This window comes from Crinia signifera, chromosome 8, assembly GCF_055691185.1.
Source record: "Crinia signifera chromosome 8, ASM5569118v1, whole genome shotgun sequence".
NCBI classification, from domain to species: Eukaryota; Metazoa; Chordata; class Amphibia; order Anura; family Myobatrachidae; genus Crinia; species Crinia signifera.
In genome coordinates, this window is record NC_139224.1 from 122,226,716 (window position 1) to 122,252,301 (window position 25,586).

The following is a 25,586-nucleotide window of genomic DNA, read 5'->3' on the forward strand; positions in this document are numbered from 1 at the left end:
GCCCCCATACATTAGTCCGACTTGTCCTAAGGACAAGTCGGACCTGATTCCCCCCTGCAGCTCCCCGGGAGAGGGACACTTGATGTGCCAAGTTGTGCCAAGTTTTGCAAATGATACATCGCATGCGATGTATCATTTGCAACTCCCGGGGAGCTGCAATGTGAAGGGAGCAGGGGGCAAAGGGACATTGAGGCGGCTGGGGGGACAAACGCTGCGGGGGACACAGAGGCGGCAATTACTTACAGCTGAGCCGGGCAGGGGGAGCCGGGAGCTGTCTGTACTGAAGAAAAAAAAAAAAAAGCCCATACAATGAATGGGCAGCCTGTGATTGGCTGCTGAGCGCTCTCTCAGCCAATTGCTGACTGGCTGAGAGCGCTCAGCCAATCACAGGCTGCCCGTTCATTGTATGGGCTTTTTTTTTTTTTTTCCTTCCGTACTGACAGTGACCGCTCCCGGCTCCCCCTGCCCGGCTCAGCTGTAAGTAATTGCCGCCTCTGTGTCCCCCCCCCCCCCCCCCCCGCAGCGTCCGTCCCCTCAGCCGCCTCGCAGCGTCCCCCCCACCTGCATTGACGGCTACCTGGGGGAGCGGCAGGCGGCGCAGAGGGAGACCGGGGGCGCGTTGGGAGAATATAAAGAAATCTTATTCAAAAGACCGGGCTCAGCCAATCAGCGGCCGCCCGGTCTTTTGAATAGGATTTCTTCCTATTCTCCCGCCGCGCCGCCTGCGATCCTCGCCTGCCGCTCCCCCAGGTACCCACAGATATATCGGATCTGAACATGGTGGGTGCTAAAAAGCACCCATGATGGGTCAGAGTCTGATATATCTGATGTTCAGCAGGTCCGACGCCGTGATCCGATCCGATGTGCGCGGGACCGCGCATCAGATCAGATGTCAAACACCTGCGATTTTGGGCCGATTTCACTCGATTTATCGGCCCTAGGGGCCGAAATCGGGTGAAATCGGCCCAAAATCGCATAGTGTATGGGGGCCTTTAGTAAAGGTGCCCACACACTAGAAAGATCTGCGATCTTAAGATGTGCGCATAAATTATCCTTCAAATCTTTGGCCCGCCCTGGACCAAAGATTTCAGGCAAGCGCACATCTTTACCAAAGATTTTTCTTAAGATCCTGTGTGCGTTCCTATGGATCTTTTGTTAAATCTTCTGATCTTTTGTGCAGCACGTAAGATCAGAAGATTCAGCTAAAGATCCACGGGAGCACGCATCAGACCGATATGGGCCGATTTTCGACCGATTATCGGTAAATATCATACGATATATCGGACGATTTATCGAAAATCGAACATCGGTCAAAAAAATCGTTCTAGTGTGTGGGCACCTTAACTGTTTTGACATTTTGTTGCAACTTATGCGATATGCGTGTACACCCAAACAATAATAATTGAATCCCTCCCCCCACCCATGGAGCTGAGCTTTCTCATGTAAACATGTGCCTTTGAACCCTGGTGCTTTGTATATAGGTGGCCGCTCCAGCCACAGATTTGTGATAACAATCTGACTGGTTTATGTACAGAAGTGAAAGTGGCAATGTGATGACTTTTTGATAGTTTATTTATACAAATAAACTTTTACAAGAAACTTCTCATGTGTCACAGCAGCGGTTCAGGCTTGGTGTAATACTATAAAACCTACATTTGGTAGGACACCATGAGAACTAAGCTACAAAATGTGGGGATAATGTTCTGTATCAGATAACTGAGAAACTGGCACTAGCCGGTTATATATTCACATTATTTTTATTTGGAAAATTCTAATACCTTTTTTAATTTTTATGGTTATTTTGTTCTTTTTAAAGGACCCTATGGGCCTGATTATAAAGGCCCCCATTCACTAGTGAGATTTTGTTTGGATTAACCTGTTTCCAACGGATTGGGACGATAAAGCGGACACCCAAATAGGATAATGCTCATACATCAGCAGGCTCGACTTACTGGAAGCACTGATCGATGACTGAATGTGCCAATCTACGGCCATTGATCAGTGCTAAGGGGGATCTGGGAAATAAAGCAGGTTAAAAATGTACCATTCCGTGATCCCTGCCAGGATCAGTATTTTTCAACATCTCTTATCCCCCGACATGACCATCAGGGAATTGAGAGATTGCCCCTATACGTCCTAGATTTATGGGTACTTTAAGATGTTATTTGTGTCTGCGGGTATAGCTCATCCTTCAGCTGGCAATACACTAGAACAACGTGTTGGAGAAAATCAGCCTTTTGCTCCTAAACCCCTGAAAACAGACTATAGTTGGGTGCACATCAGACGATTGCTGTACCCAGTGACCTCTTAAACTGAAGGTACTTGGCCCGGGGTGTTTGCATCGGCAAGTGCATATACACTTGTCGATGGGCCGGGAGCCGTGGTGCATTCCACAGTATGCAGAGACTACTGAGGATTTCTGTAATGACAAGCGGGATTGCGTTAGTCAGCGATATGCTCTAGACAATATTCTGATTTTTGTTCTGATGCATTGGAATTGACACCGCCGTCTGTACCCAGCTTAAAACAGCCACTCGACAACCCAATTTTATCAATCGGATATAACCAACTTATCTGAACCAACTTAACAGAAGTTTTTGTCTGTTTTCCAGGGTTTGGGAGCAGACAGATTTTTGTTTGCTCCTATACAGTGGCAAATTTCAATAACCAATTAGTTGGATAGTGTACGGGCAGCTTAAGTGAGCACGCTGATGGGGGTAGCAATAAAAACGTAATCTACACCATGTTTTCAATGTGAAAAGTAACTCATGAACAGCTGTAAAAATTGTTTAAAGAAATGTTAAAAAATCTATTTCAAACAGGTCATTCATTGGCCTGATGATGGCATCTGTAGTTAATATAGCCACACCCTAGCTAATTAGCTCGGCCAGACTTTCGTCCTCCCTGGCACCAGATGTGACCTGATCAGATATTAGATGTTAATAATAGTTTAATGTTATATTGGTCATGTACTTTTTTGTGATTGCATTTCATGGCTATTGATAAGTCTGCATAAAATACAATAAAATATGTAGTTCACGTGATGCAGTTACAATAAGCACTTGCTGGGTACACATTATACTGTTTTGTCCATGAACGATATAGTTAACTGTTTTCCCTTAAACTACTGAACAACCAATATAGTGCATATACACTGAATGATATAGGTAACAAAATAGTTCAACAGGCACATCCAGGAGCCGCTTATGTGTACCCAGCTTTAGACTTTTTATATACGACCTGTTGTAATTTTATTTTTTGTTTTTCTGAATTAAGGCATATTCCTTAGTGGATCGAGAAGTTGGGTACTGCCAAGGAAGTGCTTTTATTGTGGGACTGCTGCTTATGCAGGTAAGGATGAAGCTTATTCAACATGGAAACAAAATATATAGGAAACTAAGTTTTATATATTGTTCTGAAAACTGTGAGCTCAGTATAAAAATGTAAGATATATCCCCTGAACAGCAGAGGAGGATTTGGGCTCTAATTGACCACACAAATTTGTAAAAAATATATATAAAATATAAAAATAAAATTAAAATGATATGTATAGCTGCAGTTCTCAAAAAATGTACTAGTGTTAGTGCAAAAACAACTGTATACACCCACACGTCAGATTACTATACCACTGACTGGAATCAAATAAAAATGTAAGACGCTGTTCCGGGAAGTCCAGAAGCCAGTAAAAAATAACGGCTTTCCCCAGTAGTGGCTGTCTTAGCCAGGCACCTTTTTTTAAGATTCTGTTTAACCAATCAATCTATTAGCTGGATGGGAGGTAAGTCAGCCATTTTCTCCCAAATGCCAGAAAATGGTCATTGTATGTGGACCATGTTATGTTTACAAAACAGAAAAAATAAAGAATTTATTTAAAAAAATTGGTTAAATCGATTTGATTTTAACCAAATTTTCTTGTTTTTTTCTGACAGCATTTAAAAAAAAAAAAATTTTTAGGAGCAAATTATTATTTGTTCTCATCTGTAACCAGTTCCAATTATTAAACTAGTTGGTGGATAGGAACCCTTAAGCCCCGTGCACGACAATCTCTCCGTGTGTATGGGTCGATGGTTGCTAGGAATGCGCATCCACGACCAACCCAGTGCAGGTTTCAACATGCTGATGAAAAATGGACACTCAGCGATTTTGGTTGCTGAGCGATATGAAGTCAAAATCTACCAGATTGCTCCATGTGTACGGAACCTTAAGGCGTATTGTCAGCTTTTATGTGTTTGATCAGTGACCAATGCTGTCAGGTGTGGCCTAGTATAGGTTGTGTCACTGGAGGGTGTGGTATGCCTTAAGCTTTTCAAAAGCAATGAGCAGGACCTGGCTAATAGCATGAAATAACATAACCTCAAGCAGTGTCTTCAGCATTACTTTTGCTAGGCACAGTAAATCAATGGAACTACTGTACACTGCTTTTCAAATACATGTCATTTTATAATGTCCATGTTTATTACCCTATTCTGTGTGTAATCCTATACAGAGGATAACAAATGTTCTGAAAAAGTAGGCTTATACTCGAGTAAATAAGGCCGTGGAGTCTTGTGACTTCAGCTAGAAAACTTGTATGTCAGTGTCTTCAAGGGCAGTCAAGCGGCTTCCTGGGTTCTGTTTATCTGCTTTCTATTGATGTCTGGAAACTAATAAGGAGCGTCTGATTTAGGACCGTCTTCCTTACAAATATTTGGGAAGTGCAGTATAAATTGTTGGCCTTTTTAAAATGTTAACTAAATATTCGGTCTGCAATGTTACAATATTGGACAATATCAAGGCATAGGCCAGTCTGCTGTCAGGCTTCATTTCCATATCAATCTTTTAGAGGTTTAAAATGATAGAGTATTAATACATGAATATATTTCATACAGACTTTTATGGTTTTCCATCACTTCCTGTTCAGGGCCGATTGTCTTTTTCTGGACTCCTTTGTGCCATTATGGTCCAGGCTTGAATTTTATCCATGCTTGAGCGACTGAATCGGTACTGAATACGTTTGATTTCATCATCTAAACTCAAGCTTGGCTAGCCTTTAACACCTAATCTGTAATGGTGGAGTTTGGTAAACTATTCCTTAAGGAGGAGTGAGTCCACATTTGTAGGCAGTGCTGTAATTAGTCTGTGTAGATGCTGTAGGCAGCTCCTTGCCAATACAGGTCGAGTATCCCGTATCCGAATATCCGTTATCCGAATTATTCCGAAATACGGACATTCCAGAAAGTGAAAAAAATTTTTTTTTTTGCTAAAAACTCACTGGGGACATTTGTAACAGCATCACTGGGGACATGATATGTAACTGGCACTATATATGTGCAAGACAATGATTGCTTGGCATTCAAATTCAGTGCTGAGATAGTACACACATTTTGTTTCACGTTTTGAAACCTTGTTTTTTGAACAATTAAAATATATTTGTGTGTATTTTATGTGGTAATAAAATATATTTGTGTGTATATTATGTGTTTATACAGCATAAATGCAAGATACTTCAAAATACATCATTGAAATATTAAAATATTCCGAAATACGGAATAATCCGTTATCCAAAATTCTCCTGGTCCCGAGCATTTTGGATAAGGGATACTCAAACTGTACTCTGATCGCCTTCCCAGGGGTTGCTTTGCTATCACTGAATTTAACTACCCCTGTTATCTAATTACCTTTGTAAGAGCAAGGCCACATCGAGTAGCGCTGTGTGCAGTCTATAAGGGCTCTGGAATATGAAATCAGGGATTCCTTTTTCTTAGCACATGCTTTGCAGTGATAAAGATATCGGCTGGATTGTTGACTCTGGAGCAGTTTTCGCCGACAGTTGAAAAGAACAGTCAAACATTGAATAGTTTGACTGTCAATTAGCACTCATTTGGTCAGAAATTAATGTTCTATCCGCCAGTCAGAAATATCGTCTGGGATTGTATACCTCCCCATTTTTGTTTATAATTTTTATATTTTTTCCCTTGAGTGGTAAAATCCCTGTTCCAGAATAAGCATTTTAACATCCTTTTCTGTATGGTTAATGATAACTTTTCTTGACATTGGACTATCAGATGCACACCCTTCTAGTTGCTCTTTTTGTCCATTTAGTTTGTAAAACAAAATTGTGGCATTCATAAAAGTAACAAACTACTAATGAACGTGTGTGTGTGTGTGTGTGTGTGTGTGTGTGTGTGTGTGTATGCGACATTGACCTTTTTATAGTTTTGCATTTACAGAACGAGCACAGAAGGCAACCTACTGCTTTTTATTATTTACAGGGCATAGAGTAGGGAGTCATGCCAAGATATGTATTTGCTGTGTCAATATGCAGTTAGGTGACTTTAGTTTAGCTGTGATTGTGGGGGTTACAGACTGTTCCCAGCTCACTTGGAATTTAAAAAAAAAAATCTGAACAAGCCGCCTCACAAATTACTGTTTTCAGCTGTTAGATGTAATTACATGATGTCGGTGTATAAAAGCAATAATCTTCTGTTGGGGAAGCATTTAAGAAATCCCAAAAGTGAATATTTAAAGTAAACACTGCAAATGGAGACTTTGCAGTAACCCATAGTAACCAGATATGTGCCTTTTTGGAAAGTTTACATCTGAGACTGGAACAATGTAGGCAGATGGATGTATCCTCCATGATTTGGTGTACACCAAGTGATTTCTCTTGTTTTTTTTACATAAACTACATCAGAATAATTTGCATAAAAAGCTTTAATTACTTTTGGGCTGGATAGTTATAACCATGTAACAACAATACAAATTCTATAATAAGAAGGCTTTATATTATGGAGCCTTCTAATATAACTGATATGCTGGCCATATACATATAACCAGTCCAATTTCTCCCAAATGCTGAAAAATAAATAAATAAAAAACATTTCAGCTAAATTAAATCTGTTTGACGACTTTTTTGTCTTTTTTATTTTTTCTGAAAATGTTTTACAGATTGTTACCTGCGCCCATAAATTACCATTTTTTTTTCTTGCCAAAGAGCGAACTGGTAAGCTTGATAGAAAGTTAATCCTTAAGTTTGTGGCCTGCAAGTTACCATGTTAGGAGATGGCGGTTGTGAATCCTCGGTTTGTGTAACCAATGCGAGAAATTATTTTTCTGGTCCAATCTGCCCCCAAAATAAATGAATACCGTGTAATAACTTCACAGTAGGTTTTTAGTGTGTAGCTGCTCATCTGTAATAGGAAAGGGTCAACACTTTGCACGGATCACCTTCCTACTGGGCCTTTAAACCATTTATATTGTCAATCACCTTGAAATGAAATACATGTTCAGAGAGCACTTTTCTGCTGGGAACTGATAAACCTGCTGTCGGGAGGAACCGACAGCCGGGATTGCATACCCCCCTAAATCTAGCTTTAATATGCGATGTACCGTGAGTCACCTGGTGTATTGATGTGGGAAGCTTCCTCTCTGGAAAGGGACAGGTGAAGTTTTACCAATCCTGCCGTGGGAAGTCTGGTCATTGCAGATCATTGTCATCATCTTTGTGTCACAGCGGAAACTTTCATTTGTAAATCGTGTTCATTAATATCCGATATTTATGCCATTGAAACATTGGTGAATTAATTCTGCCTTTCAGAATACGTAGCCTTTTTGTCTAACACGTCATCGGTCTGATGTCTCTTCTAGATGCCAGAAGAAGAAGCTTTTTGTGTATTTGTTAAATTAATGCAAGACTATCGTCTGCGAGAACTCTTTAAACCCAGCATGGCAGAGCTGGGCCTGTGTATGTATCAGTTTGAATGCATGATCCAGGTAAGTGGCCTGTGCAGACGGATTTGTATATGGAGGGGTTGTATCTCTCCAGTGCGTTACAGTTTTTATTTACATTATTATTATTATTATCCATCGCTTATGAGAATATTGTCCTTTGTGATGTTACTGAATTTGTTTTTTAAATGTGCTTAATACAAGATGCATATACATTTATTACTCTTCACCACCAATGATTTTAATGCTAGCTTAAACTTGTAATTGAATATGGAATTAGAACCCATTGTTTGTACTACCATTACGCATTGCTTTTGGAAGGCTGGTAGTTTAGTTTTGGCCAGGAGAGGGCAGGTTAAGGTTAGGCTACGGAGGGGGGGGGGGGGGTGTAATTAGGGTTAAGGTTGGAAAGTTAGAGTAATTACCTAGTAGGTGTTGTAATTCTGTCCATCAGGTTTTCTGACCACTGGCGTCACATTCCCATTCCTCTCTATATTATATAATAGTGGGTACTTACAGTAATTCTAGTACTAACAAGCTGCAGCAGATTATGCCATTCCTATTTTGTGACATGGGGGATGCTGGGACTAATCTTGGTGCATATTGATTTATTTTGGAACAGCAATAAACAAGATTGTATATAAGTGCAATACGGTTCTAGTAATGGGAATATTCTATTTTCTATTTCCCAAGTGTTTAGGACCATGTAACAACACAGGGACAAGGTGTCTCCTTAAATCCATTGTTTACAGTAGGATGGATTAGCATAGCTATATACGTTTTAGACGGGAAGACGTTCTATAGGCAAAAATACAAAGACCATTGTTTCAGCTTGGTCTCTATAAATAAAGAGATGCTACTAATATGTAGGTAAGGTCTGAAAGGGTATGGATCATTGGATAGATGGCAGCTAGGTCGACAAGGTCATTAGGTTGACAGTAAAAAGGTTGACATGGGTTTTTTCGCAGGTTTTTGTCCTAAATGTTGCCATGAACACTAAAAAAAAGTCTGCGTGGCTCGCTGCGCTTGGCACACTATTTTATTCTCCCACCATCCCTAGTGGATGGAAGGGTATGTAATAGCGCCTGTCGGCATATGCCGGCTCAAACAAGTGAAACACCCCATGTCTACCTTTTGACTGTTAACCTAATGACCCTGTCAACCTAACCCCATGTTTACATGTCAATCTAATGCTAGTCAACCTAGTGACCAGATCCCCTCTAAAACTATGTAGGTCTATGTCAGGGCTAAAGTTTGTAGTCATGTTGGTGGGTGATCACCCAGCAGTCATCCAGTCCAGTATCCGGGTTGGACTGGCCCATAGGTGTTCCGGGGAAATCCCTGATGGGTCTGTGTGGGAGGACTCCAAACTTTCTCTAGGAAAAGAGCAGTATCATGGATGAACTTGGAGTAGTTTTCACAGAAGCAAACCAAGCACCCAAGATTTACCCTCCTGGCAATAAAATTGGGTTATCCCTACACCTGTCCCCTCCTCTATTGCATGTCTTCTCTAATGGTTAGCCAAGTCCATCTGCAGTGGCCAATAACACCCCATTGCATTGCGTGGTGAGGCCTTCATGCTCCGCTGCAACACTGCCAGGAATCCCTTTTGAACGGGCCTATGACCAGCCTATCTCCTATCTGTAATTGCTGACCAGATAACATAAGGGTCTTGCATGAGTCTACACTGCAAGTGTTAAATCCATGTGACCCCCCCCCTCTATTTATTGACAGGTGATTATTGTCTATACATAGTTACATGGATTTATGTTCTGTACTGAAATCTCCTTCTTACAGGAGCAGCTGCCAGAGCTCTTTGTGCACTTTCAAGCCCAGAGTTTTCACACCTCTATGTATGCGTCATCCTGGTTCCTGACTATTTTCCTTACAAGTTTCCCATTACCGGCTGCCACGAGAATATTTGATATATTTATGTCTGAGGTGAGACACTACAACGTAAATCGGTCGTTGGTCTTCTTTTCAGATCTAACTTTGAAACTTGTTATTTAAAGGATCGCTTTGCACACCACCTCGGAATCACCTCTGACCTTGCACCCACTCGGACATGCTCAATAGGGATGTTTTGCCACTGGTTAAATGAAATGTTTAATTAATGTAGTAATATATTACCAACTGACGCGCCTGATTTCAGCTGGTACAGGTTTGTTGGGCGGAACATTTTTACACATTTTTTATTTTACCCTTTTGGGTGAGACTTCATCATATTTAATAGTTCTGGGACAAATAGTTAGAATCCTCTTAACACTTCATGACTAAACCGTAATAGAAAGGTAGTTCTATACAGTAGGCAGATTTGAGGTTTCCCCTGCACCCATGGGAGGCATTTGTTTTCTGGCCTGTTATGCACTAGCAATCGGTGACAGCCCCTGCTAGCTGAATATAGCTCCAGAAAATGAATAGCCTTATTTCTTTAACCCTTTGGGGTGTATTCAATGTCTGTTGCGAGCTGTGACAGTGAGCAGTGCTAAATGCTTGCTGTCACAGCTCGCAAGGTCAGTATTCAACTGACTCCCCCTACACACTCTGTTTCCATGTCGCTGGGTATTTGCAACGGAGTGTGCAGCCGCTAAAACAACGAGGCTCACGGCTAAATGCAGCAGGCTCCCTGCATTAGCCGTGAGTCTCGCTGTTTGGGAGATTCCTTGCCATCATCTGACAACTAGGGTTCACCCAGAACACTGAATAGGGTGAGTGGCCAGTGTGGTGGTTAAACGGCAAGGGTAGTTTTCGGCGATCCCTGCCGTTTAACCCCCTCGCTGGCCACATTGATTACGGCCCTTTGAGTGCCAACGTCGCTGTGTACGATCCTCAAAATAACGGCTAAAAATGCCATCGCTCAGTTCTTTTAGTATAAATAAATACAAATACAGCCTGTGGTGGTGGAGCCCCTGGCGTGTGTATTGAGATCAGCCTTGGGGGAGGTGGTCCTGGCCGGAATCTGGTCTCCTTGTATGTGGATGACCTCTTGGTGGGGCTGGCGTCTCCCGGGGCCTTACCTGTTGTAATGCGACTTATACAGGAATTTGGGGGTTTTTCCGGCCTTACAATGAACTGGGATAAATCTAACTATATTCAGTTGGGGAGCGGAGGTGCGACCGGCCAGTCACCAATAGTTCAGTTAAAGAGGGTGAAAAATTTCGTTATCTTGGTATTAGCTTCACTAGGAACTCAGTGGACTTCATTGCGGAGAATATAACCCCGTTCATAAATGTATTAAAGTCTAAATGTCGTAGCTGGTCTAGACTTCAGATATCACAGATTGGAAGGGTCAATTTGGTGAAGATGGCTATCTTGCCCAAATTCCTGTACATAGTACAACATTCCCCGGTTTTCATTGGCGATGGGTATTTTAGGAAGATAAAGAGTATTGTTTCCTCGTTTATATGGAGGGATAAAGTACCCAGAGTCAGGATGGATACCATGTGCCGGGATAGAGAAAAAGGGGGTTTGGCCCTTCCAGATTTTAAAGTTTATTATATGGCTGCCCAGATGGTACAAATCTGCGCATGGGTTAGGCCAGGTGAGGACTCAGAAGAGTTAAGGAGCTTGGTGGAGTGTGTGGATCCAGACTATTCTCCACTTCAGAGACTGTTTGTGAAGGGGCTTCGGCGGGATTTTCCCCCCATTATCAGCCAAGCCATAAAAGTATGGAAATGGGCATGTAAATTAAAAAAAGTGGTGGGTTTGGATCCAGACACCCCTATTTTCTCCCTGCCAGGTATGAGGGAACTTAAAGATCAACAAGGGGGGAGAATATGGAACGCCTATGGAATTAGCACATTGGGTCAATGGTGCCAAGAAGGGGTGCTGAAATCATTTTCCCAGCTACAAGTTGAGTTTGGGCTTCCGAAGGAAGTTTTTTTGGTACTCTTTACCTAGAACGGCGCCAGCGATTGAAATCGCGGGCGTCGGGGGTAAAAATCGCGGGCATCGCGGGTAAATCGGGATGGCCGCGATGACCGCGATCACCGCGATTTTCCCATAGGGAACAATGTTAAAACGTCTGATTGACCGCGATTTTACTGTTAAATGCCTCAATGGACCCGATTTGGGGCTAAATAGGCCAAATTAACCCTTAAATGTCCCCCCAAATGTTTAACGCCACCCCACGATCCACGCCAACCCGAAGCGTGGCGAGCGCAGCGAGCCCGCGAGGGGCGGCGGTACGCGTCCTCCGACCTTTTCATGCCCTACTATCCACTAGGGCGTGGTGTGAGAATATAATAGTGTGGCGAGCGCAGCGAGCCACCGAGCCCGAAGCGTGGCGAGGGGACGCGGATACCTTCACAGGTAGACGCGTCCCCTCGCGGGCTTCACAGGTGTCCACCTCGCCACGGACACCTGTGAAGCCCGCGAGGGGACGCGTCTACCTGTGAAGGTATCCGCGTCCCCTCGCTGCGCTCGCCACGCTTCGGGCTCGGTGGCTCGCTGCGCTCGCCACACTATTATATTCTCACACCACGCCCTAGTGGATAGTAGGGCATGAAAAGGTCGGAGGACGCGTACCGCTGCGCTCGCCACGCTTCGGGTTGGCGTGGATCGTTGGGTGGCGTTAAAAATTTGGGGGGACATTTAAGGGTTAATGGGCTCTGTGGCCCATTTAACATTGATTCCTATGGCCAAATCGGGTGGATTGAGCCATTTAACAGTAAAATCGGGTCCATCGCGCCTTTTAACATTGATTCCTATGGGAAATCGGGAGCATCGCGTCGTGGGCATCGCGGGTACATTTATGGACGCGACCGACACGATTTCAAAGTTTAACATTGGTTTCAATGGGAAATCGCGGGCATCGCGTCGGTCGCGTCGCGGCCATACATAAATGTACCCGCGATGCCCGCGACGGGCGCCCTTCTAGGTAAAGAGTACCGTTTTTTTTTAGATATTTGCAAGTCAGGAGTGCGATGACTCAGGGCGGTAAGGTGGTGCAATGAAATGTGGAAGAGGCTCCTTGTAAAATCTTTATTAAGCAACTTGCTAAGCGTAAACGTCTATCTAAAATGTACCATTATCTGCACTCCATTGTACAAACTGAGGAACTGGGGGATCTACGGTTGAAATGGACAGAGGATATTCCCCAGGTTGATGAAAGTAGGTGGAGGGTGGCTCTGGCAGGTCCACGGCAGGTGACCAATTCAATGAGGACACAACAGGTCCAATTTAATATCCTCCACAGGACGTATATAACGCCAGTTAAGATGAAAAAATATGCTGGAGCAGGATGGCCACATTTGATCACCTGCTGTGGAGCTGTAGGGTGGTTAGTAGGTTCTGGGATGCAATAAAAACAACCCTAGTTCAGATAGGTGTCCCACGAGTCACCCTAAGCAAGCTGAACTTGGTTTTGGGGTGCTGGGTGGAAGGGACAATCAACAGGGAAATGAAATTACTATCTAGGAATTAAACGGCCTTAGCGAAGTTAATAATGGCTCGTAGATGGATGTCCCCGACGGGTCCCCTCCATGAAGAATGGGTCAATCTGGTCAATCAGACCAGTGAACATGAAAAATACGTGCATGCATCTAGGGGTACGTGGATTAAATATCAGGACATTTGGGGGTATTGGAATAGGTCAGCCAACCACAGGGTCAGTAATAACGAGTGGGTAAATGTATAATCACGTGGTTTTGTCTATAGAAATTAAGGTTGAAAACTATGAGGTGTGACAACCTCTCTTACACTGATAGGGGCGTGGCAGGCCCGGTATATAATGCAAAATAAATTTGTGCACGAGTAGAGTTGGCATAATTGTAAACGGTGATTTATGGGGAAAAAAAAATAATACACGTCATGTATGTGCACTGAAGGGATAGACCTTCAAGACCTACAGAGGGAGTTTTTCTACTAGTTGGCGGGGAGTGTAACCGAGGGATAGCATGTCGTCTAGAGGCCTGGGAATAATTATATATTTGCTACAGTTAGGATAGAGGTTGGGTAGCACGGTGATGCTGTGGTTGGGGATAAAAGGTACGGACCATGAGGCCAAAGTAATACAATAATGTACAGGGTGCATAGTTTGGAGGGGGGAGAAGAGTCCAGGGGTACATTACAACGGGCTGTGTGCAATAGGTCAAGGCAAAATACGTCAGATCAATATGAGAGGTCTCAGTAGGAGAAGTCTGTGTAGGTTCGCTGTGAATGTGTATATGTCTTTGTCCTCGTCTGTGTCTAGGGTATAAAGTTTAGGGCAACAAGCTGGGCATGTATTTGTTGAATATGTTTGCTAATGTATGTGTTTGTGTTTTGATATGAATTTTTTTTTTTTAAATAAAGACGCAATTTAAAAAAAAATACAAATACAGCCAAGTCAATTAAGAGAAGTTTAGTTAAATATTGCACCCAAAAGAAAAAGCGCAGTTGCTGTGAGCAGCGCTGGCATTTTTAACGGATATTTTGAGGATCTCTCACAGCAACGTTGGCTCTCAAAGGGTTAAAGAAAAGGTTTGCTTGGCAATTTTCACTCCTATTTTGACATTCCCTTGGCACTCAAAGGATTAATAAGATTTCAGCCCCTACTGTGTGGATGACATTTCATTTTAACATTTTAAGTTTTAAGTATATTTTGTTACTGATGGTATTTATTCCTCCCTAGGGTTTAGAGATTGTGTTTCGGGTAGGGCTCGCTGTTCTGCAGATGAATCAGACAGAATTAATGCAGCTGGATATGGAAGGGATGTTACAGGTAAGTCCTACGAGGGGTTATCGCTACTGTGTTTTTCTTTTGTAAGGATTTTGGTTTGTGAAAGCTGCTTTTGGTCCACAGCCAATTTGCATAAGAGAAGGTCACCTTTTAGCTCGCTGATGTAGTGTCAGCTTTGCTGTATGAATAGTAACTATACCTGTACCATTCATCTATGCACAGTGCTTGTGCTTTTTCAGTACCCTGGATGTCATTTGAATGGGTCTGTGTACTGATTTGAGTGTATGTTTTTCTTGTATTCCAGCACTTCCAGAGAGTAATTCCACATCAATTTGATGGGGGCTCAGAAAAGTTAATCCAAGCTGCTTATCAAGTGAAGTACAATACAAAAAAGATGAAGAAGTAAGTGTTGGTAAACTAGTGCATGCCACCGTGTGTTCACATTTGCGACAAGGGGCGGATCCATGATAAAATGACGGGGGGGGGGGGGGGCACCATGATATGCCACTGTACATGCTAAGAGAGTGGCAGAGAGAGGGTGGGAATGGGATTAAAAATAGGCCCTGGCATTTAAAGTACGCAGGCCCACCATGGCGACAAAAGTGAAGGATGTAGTTGTGCGCGCGCCTAAGGCGCGCTCCGGAAAAGGGGGTGTGGTCACTCAACAGGGGGCGTGTCCTTGAGTGTAGTGTACAACACCATATACAACTTCTACACATTATGCAACAAAATACTAGACCCCATTATACTTGCCCCTTACACATTATGAGCCAAAATTCACATAATGCCACATGGATTGAGCCAAAATTCACATAATGCCACATGGATTGAGCCAAAATTCACATAATGCCACATGGATTGAGACAAAATTCACATAATGCCACACGGATTGAGACAAAATTCACATAATGCCACACGGATTGAGACAAAATTCACATAATGCCACACGGATTGAGACAAAATTCACATAATGCCACACGGATTGAGACAAAATTCACATAATGCCACACGGATTGAGCCAAAATTCACATAATGCCACACGGATTGAGACAAAATTCTCATAATGCCTCACGGATTGAGACAAAATTCACATAATGCCACACGGATTGAGACAAAATTCACATAATGCCACACTGATTGAGACAAAATTCACATAATGCCACACGGATTGAGACAAAATTCACATAATGCCACACGGATTGAGACAAAATTCACATAATGCCACACGGATTGAGACAAAATTCACATAATGCCACACGGATTGAGACAAAATTCACATAATGCCACACGGATTGAGACAAAATTCACATAATGCCACACGGATTGAGACAAAATTCACATAATGCCACACGGATTGAGACAAAATTCACATAAGGCCACACGGATTGAGACAAAATTCACAATACGCTTCATAAACAGGGACATTGTCCACCAAATGCGCACTTTAAACATTTACACCATAATGTCCATTACATGCTAAGTTACACGCCATTATGTCCATTATGTATTATGCCAAACACCAAACATTATGCCTATTAAAAATTATGCTACATAAGTGCTGATTATCTACATGCTCATTGCCAAGGGTTCCATGCTCATTGCCAGAGGTTAAATGCTCGTTGCCATGTGGGATTACATGCTCATTGCCAAATGGGAATAGATGCTCGTGGTAAATGGGGGACAGCCACCGCCAGGCAGAAGTGATAGCCACTGACAGTTGCAGAGCCTGGCTGTATTCAGAGCACTGCAGGTCCCGGCTATTTGAAATAATACCCCTTTCACACCAGAAAATGCATTCCCGGGTTGGCCCCTTTTACACCAGCCTAGTCCCTGCATTTTCTTGTGTGAGGATGAGAGAAAACCACCCCTCCCCCTCTTTAACCAGTTATCTCATTTAACCAACTGACCAATTTACATGAGACAAGTATCATATTGAAGAACATTTGAGTGGGCTTTGAATGATTTTGGTCCAGTGAAACTGGAACGTTTGGTTCCATAGTAATCTGCCCTCAAAGAACATGAACAGCCATGAAATTACATCTCAAATATAAAGAAAATCGGTTTACATGCAATATCTCTGGAACCGATTGACCGATATGGACCAGCCTGGTATCATATTGAAGGCCCAGCCATTTGGAATTGATTGAGAATGGTGGGGGTCGGAATTGACGGGTCCCATATTATCCTATGGGGAAAAACGTTACAACTTTGCCAGGCGATATCTCCGGTTCCCGGGGGGCTAGAGACACGGGGCTGGGCTCGTTGGAAAGCCCTGGTCCTCAGCTACAAATGAAATGACAGGGGGCACGTGCCCGGGTGCCCCCCCCCCCCCCCCCTGAATCCGCCACTGTCAGCTACCAGAGATGGTCGCTGATGAAAAGGAACCTCTGCCGGGGGAGCCGCAAAGGTAATCCGTGATTAGACTGGGGCTGAAAACGGGAGCGCGCACCCCGCGATTTCTCACCGGGGCACACTCCCATCACTGGCAATATGGTCGCCAGTGATTATAGCCAATATCACAGCTTATAGCTTTCCTCCTCTACTCGCGTTACTTCCAATAGAACCCCCCCCCCCAAAAAAAAAAGAGGCTAATCTAATGTGCATCTGTTAGTGTATTTGAGATGGGATAATGTAATTGTCAGCTCCATGGTAGAAGACTGATGTACGGAAATAAGCTTTCTCTGGTTATGCCATTATATATGATATATTCACACTTCATAAATATGGGCTTATACTGTTGTGTATGTTTTTATAATGCACTTCAGATGTGCCCACATGCAGCTTATCAAATTCCGTCAAATAGCCCTGTTTAGAGCTGTGTTGGCATTGTGACTTGGCTGCACCAAAACACTAATACTAAATACCTAGTACACTATGGCCCTTATTCAGATCTGATCGCAGTACAAATTTGTTCTCAAAATGGGCAAAACCATGTGCACTGCAGGTGGGGCAGATGTAACATGTGTAGAGATAATTAGATTTGTGTGAGTTATTTTGTTTCTGTGCAGAGTAAATACTGGCTGTGTTATTTTTACACTGCAATTCAGATTTCAGCTTCAATACACCCCACCCAAAATTTACTCTCTGCACGTTACATCTGCCCCACCTGCAGTGCACATAGTTTTGCCCATTTTGAGAACAAATTTGTACTGCGATCAGATCTGAATAAGGGCCGCCATGGCCCTTATTCTGGCTCACCGGCAAAGGCAAATTCCTTCTCAAATGGACAAAACCATGTGCACTGCAGGGGGCAGAGGTAATTGGATTTGGGGAGGGACTAGACATGCTGAGCGGCCCCCGACCAGTTAAAGACAAGTCGCAGTTTAGCTATTTAGGAAAAACTGTGACTAAACCATGGGCCTGATTCGGCTTCAAAGCTATGTCAAATGGACTTAAAACCACGTTCACAACCGCTTCCTACTGTCAGGACTTGGTCTTGATGTAATCGTCAAACACCAATGAGCCAGATTTCTCCTTAGGCTTTTAAATGGAACCGGGATTGGATGACTAGTCATTTTTGCAGCATCATTACCTGATCTGACCTGGTCTGATTCCCAGATAATTGTACCCATGTTGTGTGTGTGTGTGGTTTTTTTTTTTTTCCACTGAACTGCGACTTGTGTAGAACTGGCAATAACCCGGGTTATTGTTGTAGTGGAAAAGGGTTTTACTAAGGTGTAGAGAGATTTAAATGTGAGAAGGGCATGTCCAAAATGAAATCTAAATTGCTGTGTAAAAATGGGATGCGGTCAATTTCGGGAATCCCGAAACTTTCTCCCTCCGTGGGATTCCATACCGAATCCGTAAAAATAAAGCTGCCAAGTATTTGTAGGCTACATGCAAAAGCAGCCATTATTTACCACACATGCAAAGTGAAATATGTACTTGCACAGCTGGCATTGTAACATGGTTTACTTCCTCTTACTTTATTCCCAATTCAGAAACTGACCCTTTTTTATATATCATACTTATTAGGCAGCAGCTAAAGTGGAATGCCACTTGCACTCTTTACTAATATGCACTATGTCTTCTTGCAGGTTAGAAAAAGAGTACACTACAATAAAAACGAGGGAGATGGAAGAGCAAGTTGAGATCAAGGTAAGCAGTTTGAGCTATTGTGATTTGTATATGTTTGAAGAACTTCTTTTTTTGTTTTGGTTGGATCAAAGAACTGAGTAATGCGGGGCAATGGTCTCTAGCTGCCACTGTGGTGACCTCCCTACTCCAATTCTGCAGAGTTTGTCTCCAACCTTCAGGTGTTGCTAATGGGAAATAGCAGGGTCCTGGGTGTTGCGGGAAGGGTGGAGATTGTCTGATTAATGCACAATGCAGTGTAATCCAGGGGAATCTCCGCCTGATGTAGCGTAAAGGCTGCCCTCCAAGTGTGCATTGAGAGAAGGTGGCTGGGAGGTTGTTTCACGGGCCTATCATGGGAGTGTTGTGGGTGTGTGTACATTGATGCACACGCATACCTAAGTGTGCCATAGCTCTGGTGAAAGTTGCAATGGCGTAATCGAGGGTGGCATCTAAGGATGCACCAATTATGTTGAAGCTTTTGTGTACTCTGAAAGTGAACCTCTCCGTCCTTGTGCATTCCTATACACAAGGAGAATGACTGATGTAATCAATTGCATAAAGCAGCAGATGCAAAAGTCTACCTCTAAATCCGGCTCATATTGAGCATTTTTTTTCTGTGTTTTACTGTCCCATGGCACTGTAACATTAGATGTGTTTGGCCCATATAGAATCCTGTGGTATATGCAGTGATAAAGGTGGAGAATTGCCGGTACTCTTTACCTAGCACGGCGCCCACGATTTTGATCGTGGGCATCGCAGGTAAAAAAATCGCGGGCATCGCGGCCATTGAATGCACTAAAAATCGGGTGCGACGCGACCGACGCGATGCTCGCGATTTCCCATAGGGATCAATGTTAAATTTCTCAATTGACCCGATTTTACTGTTCAATGCCTCAATTGACCTGATTTTTCCATAGGAAACAATGTTAAATGGCCCACAGAGGCCAAATAGCCACCCTGAAGTGTGAAATGGCCTCCAAAATTGTTAACTCCACCCCACGATCAACGTGAACCCGAAGCGTGGCGAGCGCAGCGGTACGCGTCCTACGACCTTTTCATACCCCCACTATCCACGTCGGCGTGGAGTTGAGAATAGAATAGTGTGGCGAGCCACCGTGCCCGAAGCGTGGCGAGCGGGCGCGGATACCTTCACAGGTAAACGCGTCCCTTCGCGGGCTTCACAGGTATCCGCGTCCCCTCGCGGGGCACGCTGCGCTTGCCACGCTTCGGGCTCGGTGGCTCGCTGCGCTAGCCACACTATTCTATTCTCAACTCCACGCCGACGTGGATAGTGGGGGTATGAAAAGGTCGTAGGACACGTACCGCCGCCCGTCGCGGGCTCGCTGCGCTCGCCACGCTTCGGGTTCACGTTGATCGTGGGGTGGCGTTAACAATTGTGGGGGCCTATTCACACTTTAGGGTGCCTATTTGGCCTCTGTGGGCCATTTAACATTGTTTCCTATGGAAAAATCAGGTCAATTGAGACATTGAACAGAAAAATCGGGTCAATTGAGAAATTTAACATTGTTCCCTATGGGAAATCGCGTCGGTCGCATCGCACCCGATTTTTTTTTAGTGCATTCAATGCCCGCGATAAGCGCCGTGCTAGATAAAGAGTACCGAATTGCCCTTTCAGTTGCTGTGTATAATTGTATAGTATGCAAATATCAAAAAATTACTTCAATGCTGATTGTTTGCCATGTGCAACTTCTCCACTGGCTCCCTTTGCCACTCTTATCACTGCTTCGTACATTTATTGCAGTGCCTGTTAAACTGAATTATGGAACATTGCAACATTTTAAATCCATACTTATTTAGAAAAGCAATATATAAAAAAAATATATATAATTTTTTTTTTTTTTTGTCAGAGGTTACGCACAGAGAACAGACTGTTGAAGCAGCGTATTGAAACGCTAGAAAAAGTAAGATTTCTTTTTTTTTTTATATATATGTTCCTTAATTGAGATGACCATTGTGTGCATCCTCCTCTCCTGAGGGCACATTTTTCTAAACTAGTTCGTGGGTGGGGAATCAGAGGGGAGGAGCCAGTACACCCAGTTCAAAGTTATATATGTGCCTGTCTCCTGTGTATACCCTCTAATACCCCAATGTCTTGAGGCCATCCCAGTATCCCATAAGGATAAAATCCTATTTTTAAAAATGTCAGGGCAAACAGGATGTGTAGTTACACAACACATTATTTACCCTTGCATGAGAGTATAAAAGATATCCTAGCATGTAATGGGAGCTGATTTTATTGCTCAGGGAAAAGTCTCACAAAGTCCGACATTATAATGTCTACTCTGAATGCAAATCGTATTCAACTACTCATGGGACTTTTAGACAAGAAATCCTCCAACTTTGTCGGACCATCCTGAATGCGTTGTATAGTATAACATTTGCCAGCCCGGATGTAATGGAAGTGGAGTTAGAAAGTCAGGTCTCAATTAGACTTGTCAAATGAGTTTTATTAAACTATGTTGTAAATGAATAACAAATACACAATTACTGCACGTTTGCAGCAAGTGATCATTTTTTTTAAAAGTATTTCTTACCTTAAAAATCAAAAAATTTCTCTCAAAATAGGCCATGTACTGTACATGTCATTGTTGACCATTTTTCTCTGTAAAATGCGTCTTACTTTGCTATGCAGATAAGACACACAAGCAGCTTCTGCTGATTAAAATGATATGCAGCATGTCTATATTTTGTGTGTAATTGCTATAGTATTTTCCTGCCGAACCCTGTAACCTAATTTGGCAAGCATATATAGCCACGGCATGCCTATATTCTGTCTGTATTCGTGGCTGTATCTGCATATGAAATGATGTGAGTGTTTGGCTAGAAAACACTGTAGCATGTACAGTTCTTTGACCTATTTTGAGACGACACAGTGCATTTTGGATTTTTAAGGTTTGAAATAAAAAATAAAAATAAATGTTGCATATGTGCTGTCATTGTGTACAACATTGCCAAATACAACATGCCCCAAAATCTGCTCTAATAATATCCAACTTTATAGAGCTGTTTTCTCACTCCATTACATTGTATGTTTTAACATGGGCAAAACATATGGATAAGACTTTCACTGACTGCTCTTATTCAAAACCAAAAATAGGACTTGTCATGAACCCTAACGCTATTACATTGGGCGACTTTGCAAAATTGGATATATCATAAAATTGGACCAACATAGGCTCCAGTTACATCCCGCCCATTGTCTTATCCGTTCCACTTTAATGTGTAATACACGTTTTAGAGTGGACTCCTTAAACTGCACTAGAATCTGTGTATGTACTGTATACTTGCTGGGAAATAAACTGAAATAAGTTGATGAAAAACTTTTATAAATACCTGAGGAAATATAAAAAAATTGTTTTTCTTTGTGCTTAATGGTTTTTTTTTTTTTTTTTTTTTTTTTTAATTAGAGGACCATCACCTTTAGCTTCATTGTAATTATTTTGTTTTAATGTTTGAGGCTTTGTTTTCTTAACTTTTTATTGCTAAATTGTATTTTTCTCTAGGAAATGCCATTTGTTAATTGCACACATGCTATGCTTCTAGTCTTTGATAGTTCTGGTAATACAATATATACTTATCAAGATGATACATGGAGAAGATATTGCCACCCTTTTATTATTATTATTAGTAGTATTATTTTTAAATTTAATTTTGACTTTTATATAAAATGTATGTTGATTATACTGTTGCAGAGCTTTATTATGACTGCAGTACCATGCTTTTTTTTAGTCTTAATACACTTTTTAGTGTTTGTGTATTTTCCATAATTATTTTCTCAGTCTATACCAAACCTTATTTCTATCAATGCATTATGCTGCAACAGCACAGTGGAGTTATGGCTAAGCACTTCATGCTGAACATTAAGTAGGTTAAGGGCAGTATTCAGTGCTCCCGATTCACTGTATTTTTCAGCGAAACAGGCTTTTTTCTCTCCTTGCAGTAAATCTTTTTCGCTGAAAATCTGATTCACCCTACTCAATGTTCACTGTTCGCCGAAAGTGAACAGTGAATGCCGGCCGTTTCATGCTCGCTGCAATTCGCTGGTGTATTTCAATGGGGTTTTCACTGGGATTCGCCGAGAGTGTATTCAATGCTAGGATGGTGAACTGCTTTCAGCATGATTTTCATGATGATTCACCGTTTTGCATTCGACATCTTTTTAAGGTGAACTGGAATGTGATCTTTTAAAATGTGTGTACTGATTTTTTTACACCACAAAAAAAAAAAAAATTCTGTGAAGGGGCATGCTATTTGGATTCATGTGCTTGCAGCACATGAATATATATTTAATTTGTTTTTTTTGAAAAAATATATATATTTTTTTCACATTCGACAGCAGGGGGCGGGGAGCCGCTCATTAAATATTCACCTCACACTGGTCCCACTCATTACATATGCACGAGCGGGACCAGTGCAGTGGCTCCCTACCCATGTCCCCTGCCAGCTCTCTGGGGGGGGGGGGGCAATTTCTGCTCCCTGTGTCCCTGGGATTCCCCCCCCCCCCCCCCCCCCCACACACACACACACACACTTACACTTTCTGGGGCAGGCGGTGAGGCTTCCATCTCCCTGCCTGCCGCCGTCCCCCGTGCAGGGGTTAAAAATGGCTGTCTGGGGCAGCGAGACTCTGCAGCGTTGAATTAGGGTGACAGGTAAGGCTGGCAGCGAATGCTCCAGCCCTCCCGAATGCAGCGAATCCTAAACCGGATTCGCTGCACATGCCGATAAATGTCATTGAATACTGCCCTAAGAGGGAACAGACAAACCACCCTGACTATGACATTGGTAAAATTGTTCTGCCACAGCTGTAAGAATTGGCGACTGTTTTTAATTTGCCTCCGGTGTGATTTTGAAAACCTTCGGTATTGTTTTAATCTGCTTACTGAGGTATGTTCCAGGGTGCTGCACAGCTGAGGCATTTTATTTTTTGCCATGCAGATAGCCTGGAATTCAAATGTCTTCAAACTTTACAACTTGTTATAAAGTACATTTTTACATTAATACAGAATATTACCTTACGAATTTCACTGAATAATAAATAAGTAGTATCTACCACCTTAACAGACGCAAATCTGACACAGTTAATTGTTAATCCTTCTGTTTATACTACTGTATTCTCATAAACAGATTTTTTTCTCTCTGTGTTCTAGTGTGTTTTTCGTTTTTAACAAAAAGTTGAATGTATTGGATGTTTTTGAAAACTTGGGTGAATGTTGTGAGTTCTACATCATTGTCCGTGTCTAAAGTCATAACACAAATTAATTTTCCCTTGCTGAGATGTGAAGCTCTGGCCATGTGTACTTATACAGACCAAATGTCAAGTCCGCTTTAGCCTGAGTTTTTGTTTGTTTGTTACAGGCTGCCTCTGGTTCGTTAGCAAACATCAATGTCCAATTTCTAGTTAACATGTAAAGTTTTTAACTGCTGCCAGTAAATTCGATTATGTTGAAAGAACTTTTGTGCCTCGTTGCATTCTGTTAATATAAAAATATATATATATTTTATAGCTAGATCGATATAGATAGCAGGGTGTTTGTATAAGCAGTAATACTTTTTGTTTACCTTTTTTATTATAATTGGCTACCTATTTTACAATATTAGCATGCGTGTAATATTTGTTTAATTAATTTTTATTGCATAACTGGAGCCCATTATTACACAATATGTTAAATAGACTGAAGATGGTCATATTATATAAAACAATGTTACTGGTGGATATATTGGTCCAGGCATCCTTCAATGTGTATTGTGGTTGTATTGATTAAAACAAGGCATTAATTTTGTTGAACAATGTGTAAATACTCCGCAACTTGCCATGATTGACTTTAATGTGACAGGACTTAAAGGAACTGTTTCTCTAGGCTTCCTACAATGCATATATAATTCATGTGATGTTCTGCCTTCCCTCTGCACATGTCATTATAAATGATCACATTTTCTATGGAATCTTCTGCTTTTGCACGACATTCTATGCACTTTAAGATCAACAATTCTACCTCCTTTTGAATCTTGCAACTTTAATAAACAGCTGCGGTGTGCTTGCTGTTTGTGGAATATATTTGAACCGGTAGGGGGTGCATTTCCTTACATCAGTGCCATGTGCCCTGTCCGAGCAGCACATATCTGCACTACTGTAAGTTTTTGATATGCACACATCATGCCAAAATGAATCCCCCTTTTACGTGGAATAATTACTGATAAATTTGACTGGGTGTCTGTACTACTAGTCTGTAACTATAACCAAGGGAGGTAGTATTACTCACTTACTTACTCTGCTCACATGATTTATTTTCTTGTCACTTTATTTTTCATCTTTCTCTTCTGAAATTCCTTTCTAAATTTTTCCTTTTTCATAGGAAAGTGCATCCTTGGCAGATAGATTGATACAGGTATAGTCATCACCTTTTTTTTATCCTCAATAACAAACAATCCCGGTAAAAACAATTATGGCTTAATTTCTGGGGTATGATGCATGCATGCATTATTTTTACATGCATCAATGTGAACCCCTACCCCAGTATTAATTCTAAATCACAGCAGTAAAATATGTTGTCAATACTAAATCATGGTGACCTGCACGCTGCCTTAATCCAGTTTGTGTGTCTAACCCCTTTTAATGTAGTTGTTACCACAAAATTTTGTAGCTCCCGCAAAATTAACATTTTTTTTTTCTTAATTGATCATAAAAACTAACTACATTGCATGATCCAAGCTTGATCATTTTGCATGAATTAAATCCTAATTGGAATGTCAAATATCATCTCTATTATCTCCATTTTAGCTTCTTTCAACCACTGACCATATTGCAGTCCAGAATTTTGTACTTGTAACTTGAAATAGGAAAGCTTCTAGGGAGATTAAAGTGCATCTGTCCTCTGCACATTGCGAGGGCGGCCATTTTGTCAGCGGGAACCAATAAGCGTTCAGTGGTGGTTTGTAGGATGTACCACTATTCAAATGCAGCTTATTAAACCACAACGAACATCAATGGCATTTGGATCCATGACAAAATGGCCGCCTCTCTTGTGTTAAAGTGACAGGAAGTGTTCACTCTGCTATTTGGCTGAAGTACACAAATGCACGCTCTAGAAGCTTACTGTTCTGGATTGTTCAAAAACCT

The 25,586-nt window shown here is 42.0% G+C and overlaps 1 protein-coding gene across 4 annotated transcripts in view; it reads left to right on the forward strand.

The window, feature by feature from the left end:
* Positions 1–25,586, forward strand: part of EVI5 (ecotropic viral integration site 5) — a 120,588-nt gene that overhangs the window by 49,097 nt on the left and 45,905 nt on the right. For 3 of the 4 annotated variants that reach the window (XM_083157090.1, XM_083157092.1, XM_083157091.1), the window contains exons 5-12: positions 3,277–3,351; positions 7,627–7,752; positions 9,505–9,648; positions 14,321–14,410; positions 14,673–14,770; positions 18,406–18,466; positions 20,314–20,367; positions 24,823–24,855. In XM_083157090.1, the coding sequence (XP_083013216.1) occupies positions 3,277–3,351; positions 7,627–7,752; positions 9,505–9,648; positions 14,321–14,410; positions 14,673–14,770; positions 18,406–18,466; positions 20,314–20,367; positions 24,823–24,855 (681 nt within the window). The remainder of the gene's footprint in view (positions 1–3,276; positions 3,352–7,626; positions 7,753–9,504; positions 9,649–14,320; positions 14,411–14,672; positions 14,771–18,405; positions 18,467–20,313; positions 20,368–24,822; positions 24,856–25,586) is intronic. The other variant, XM_083157093.1, reaches the window with a different exon arrangement.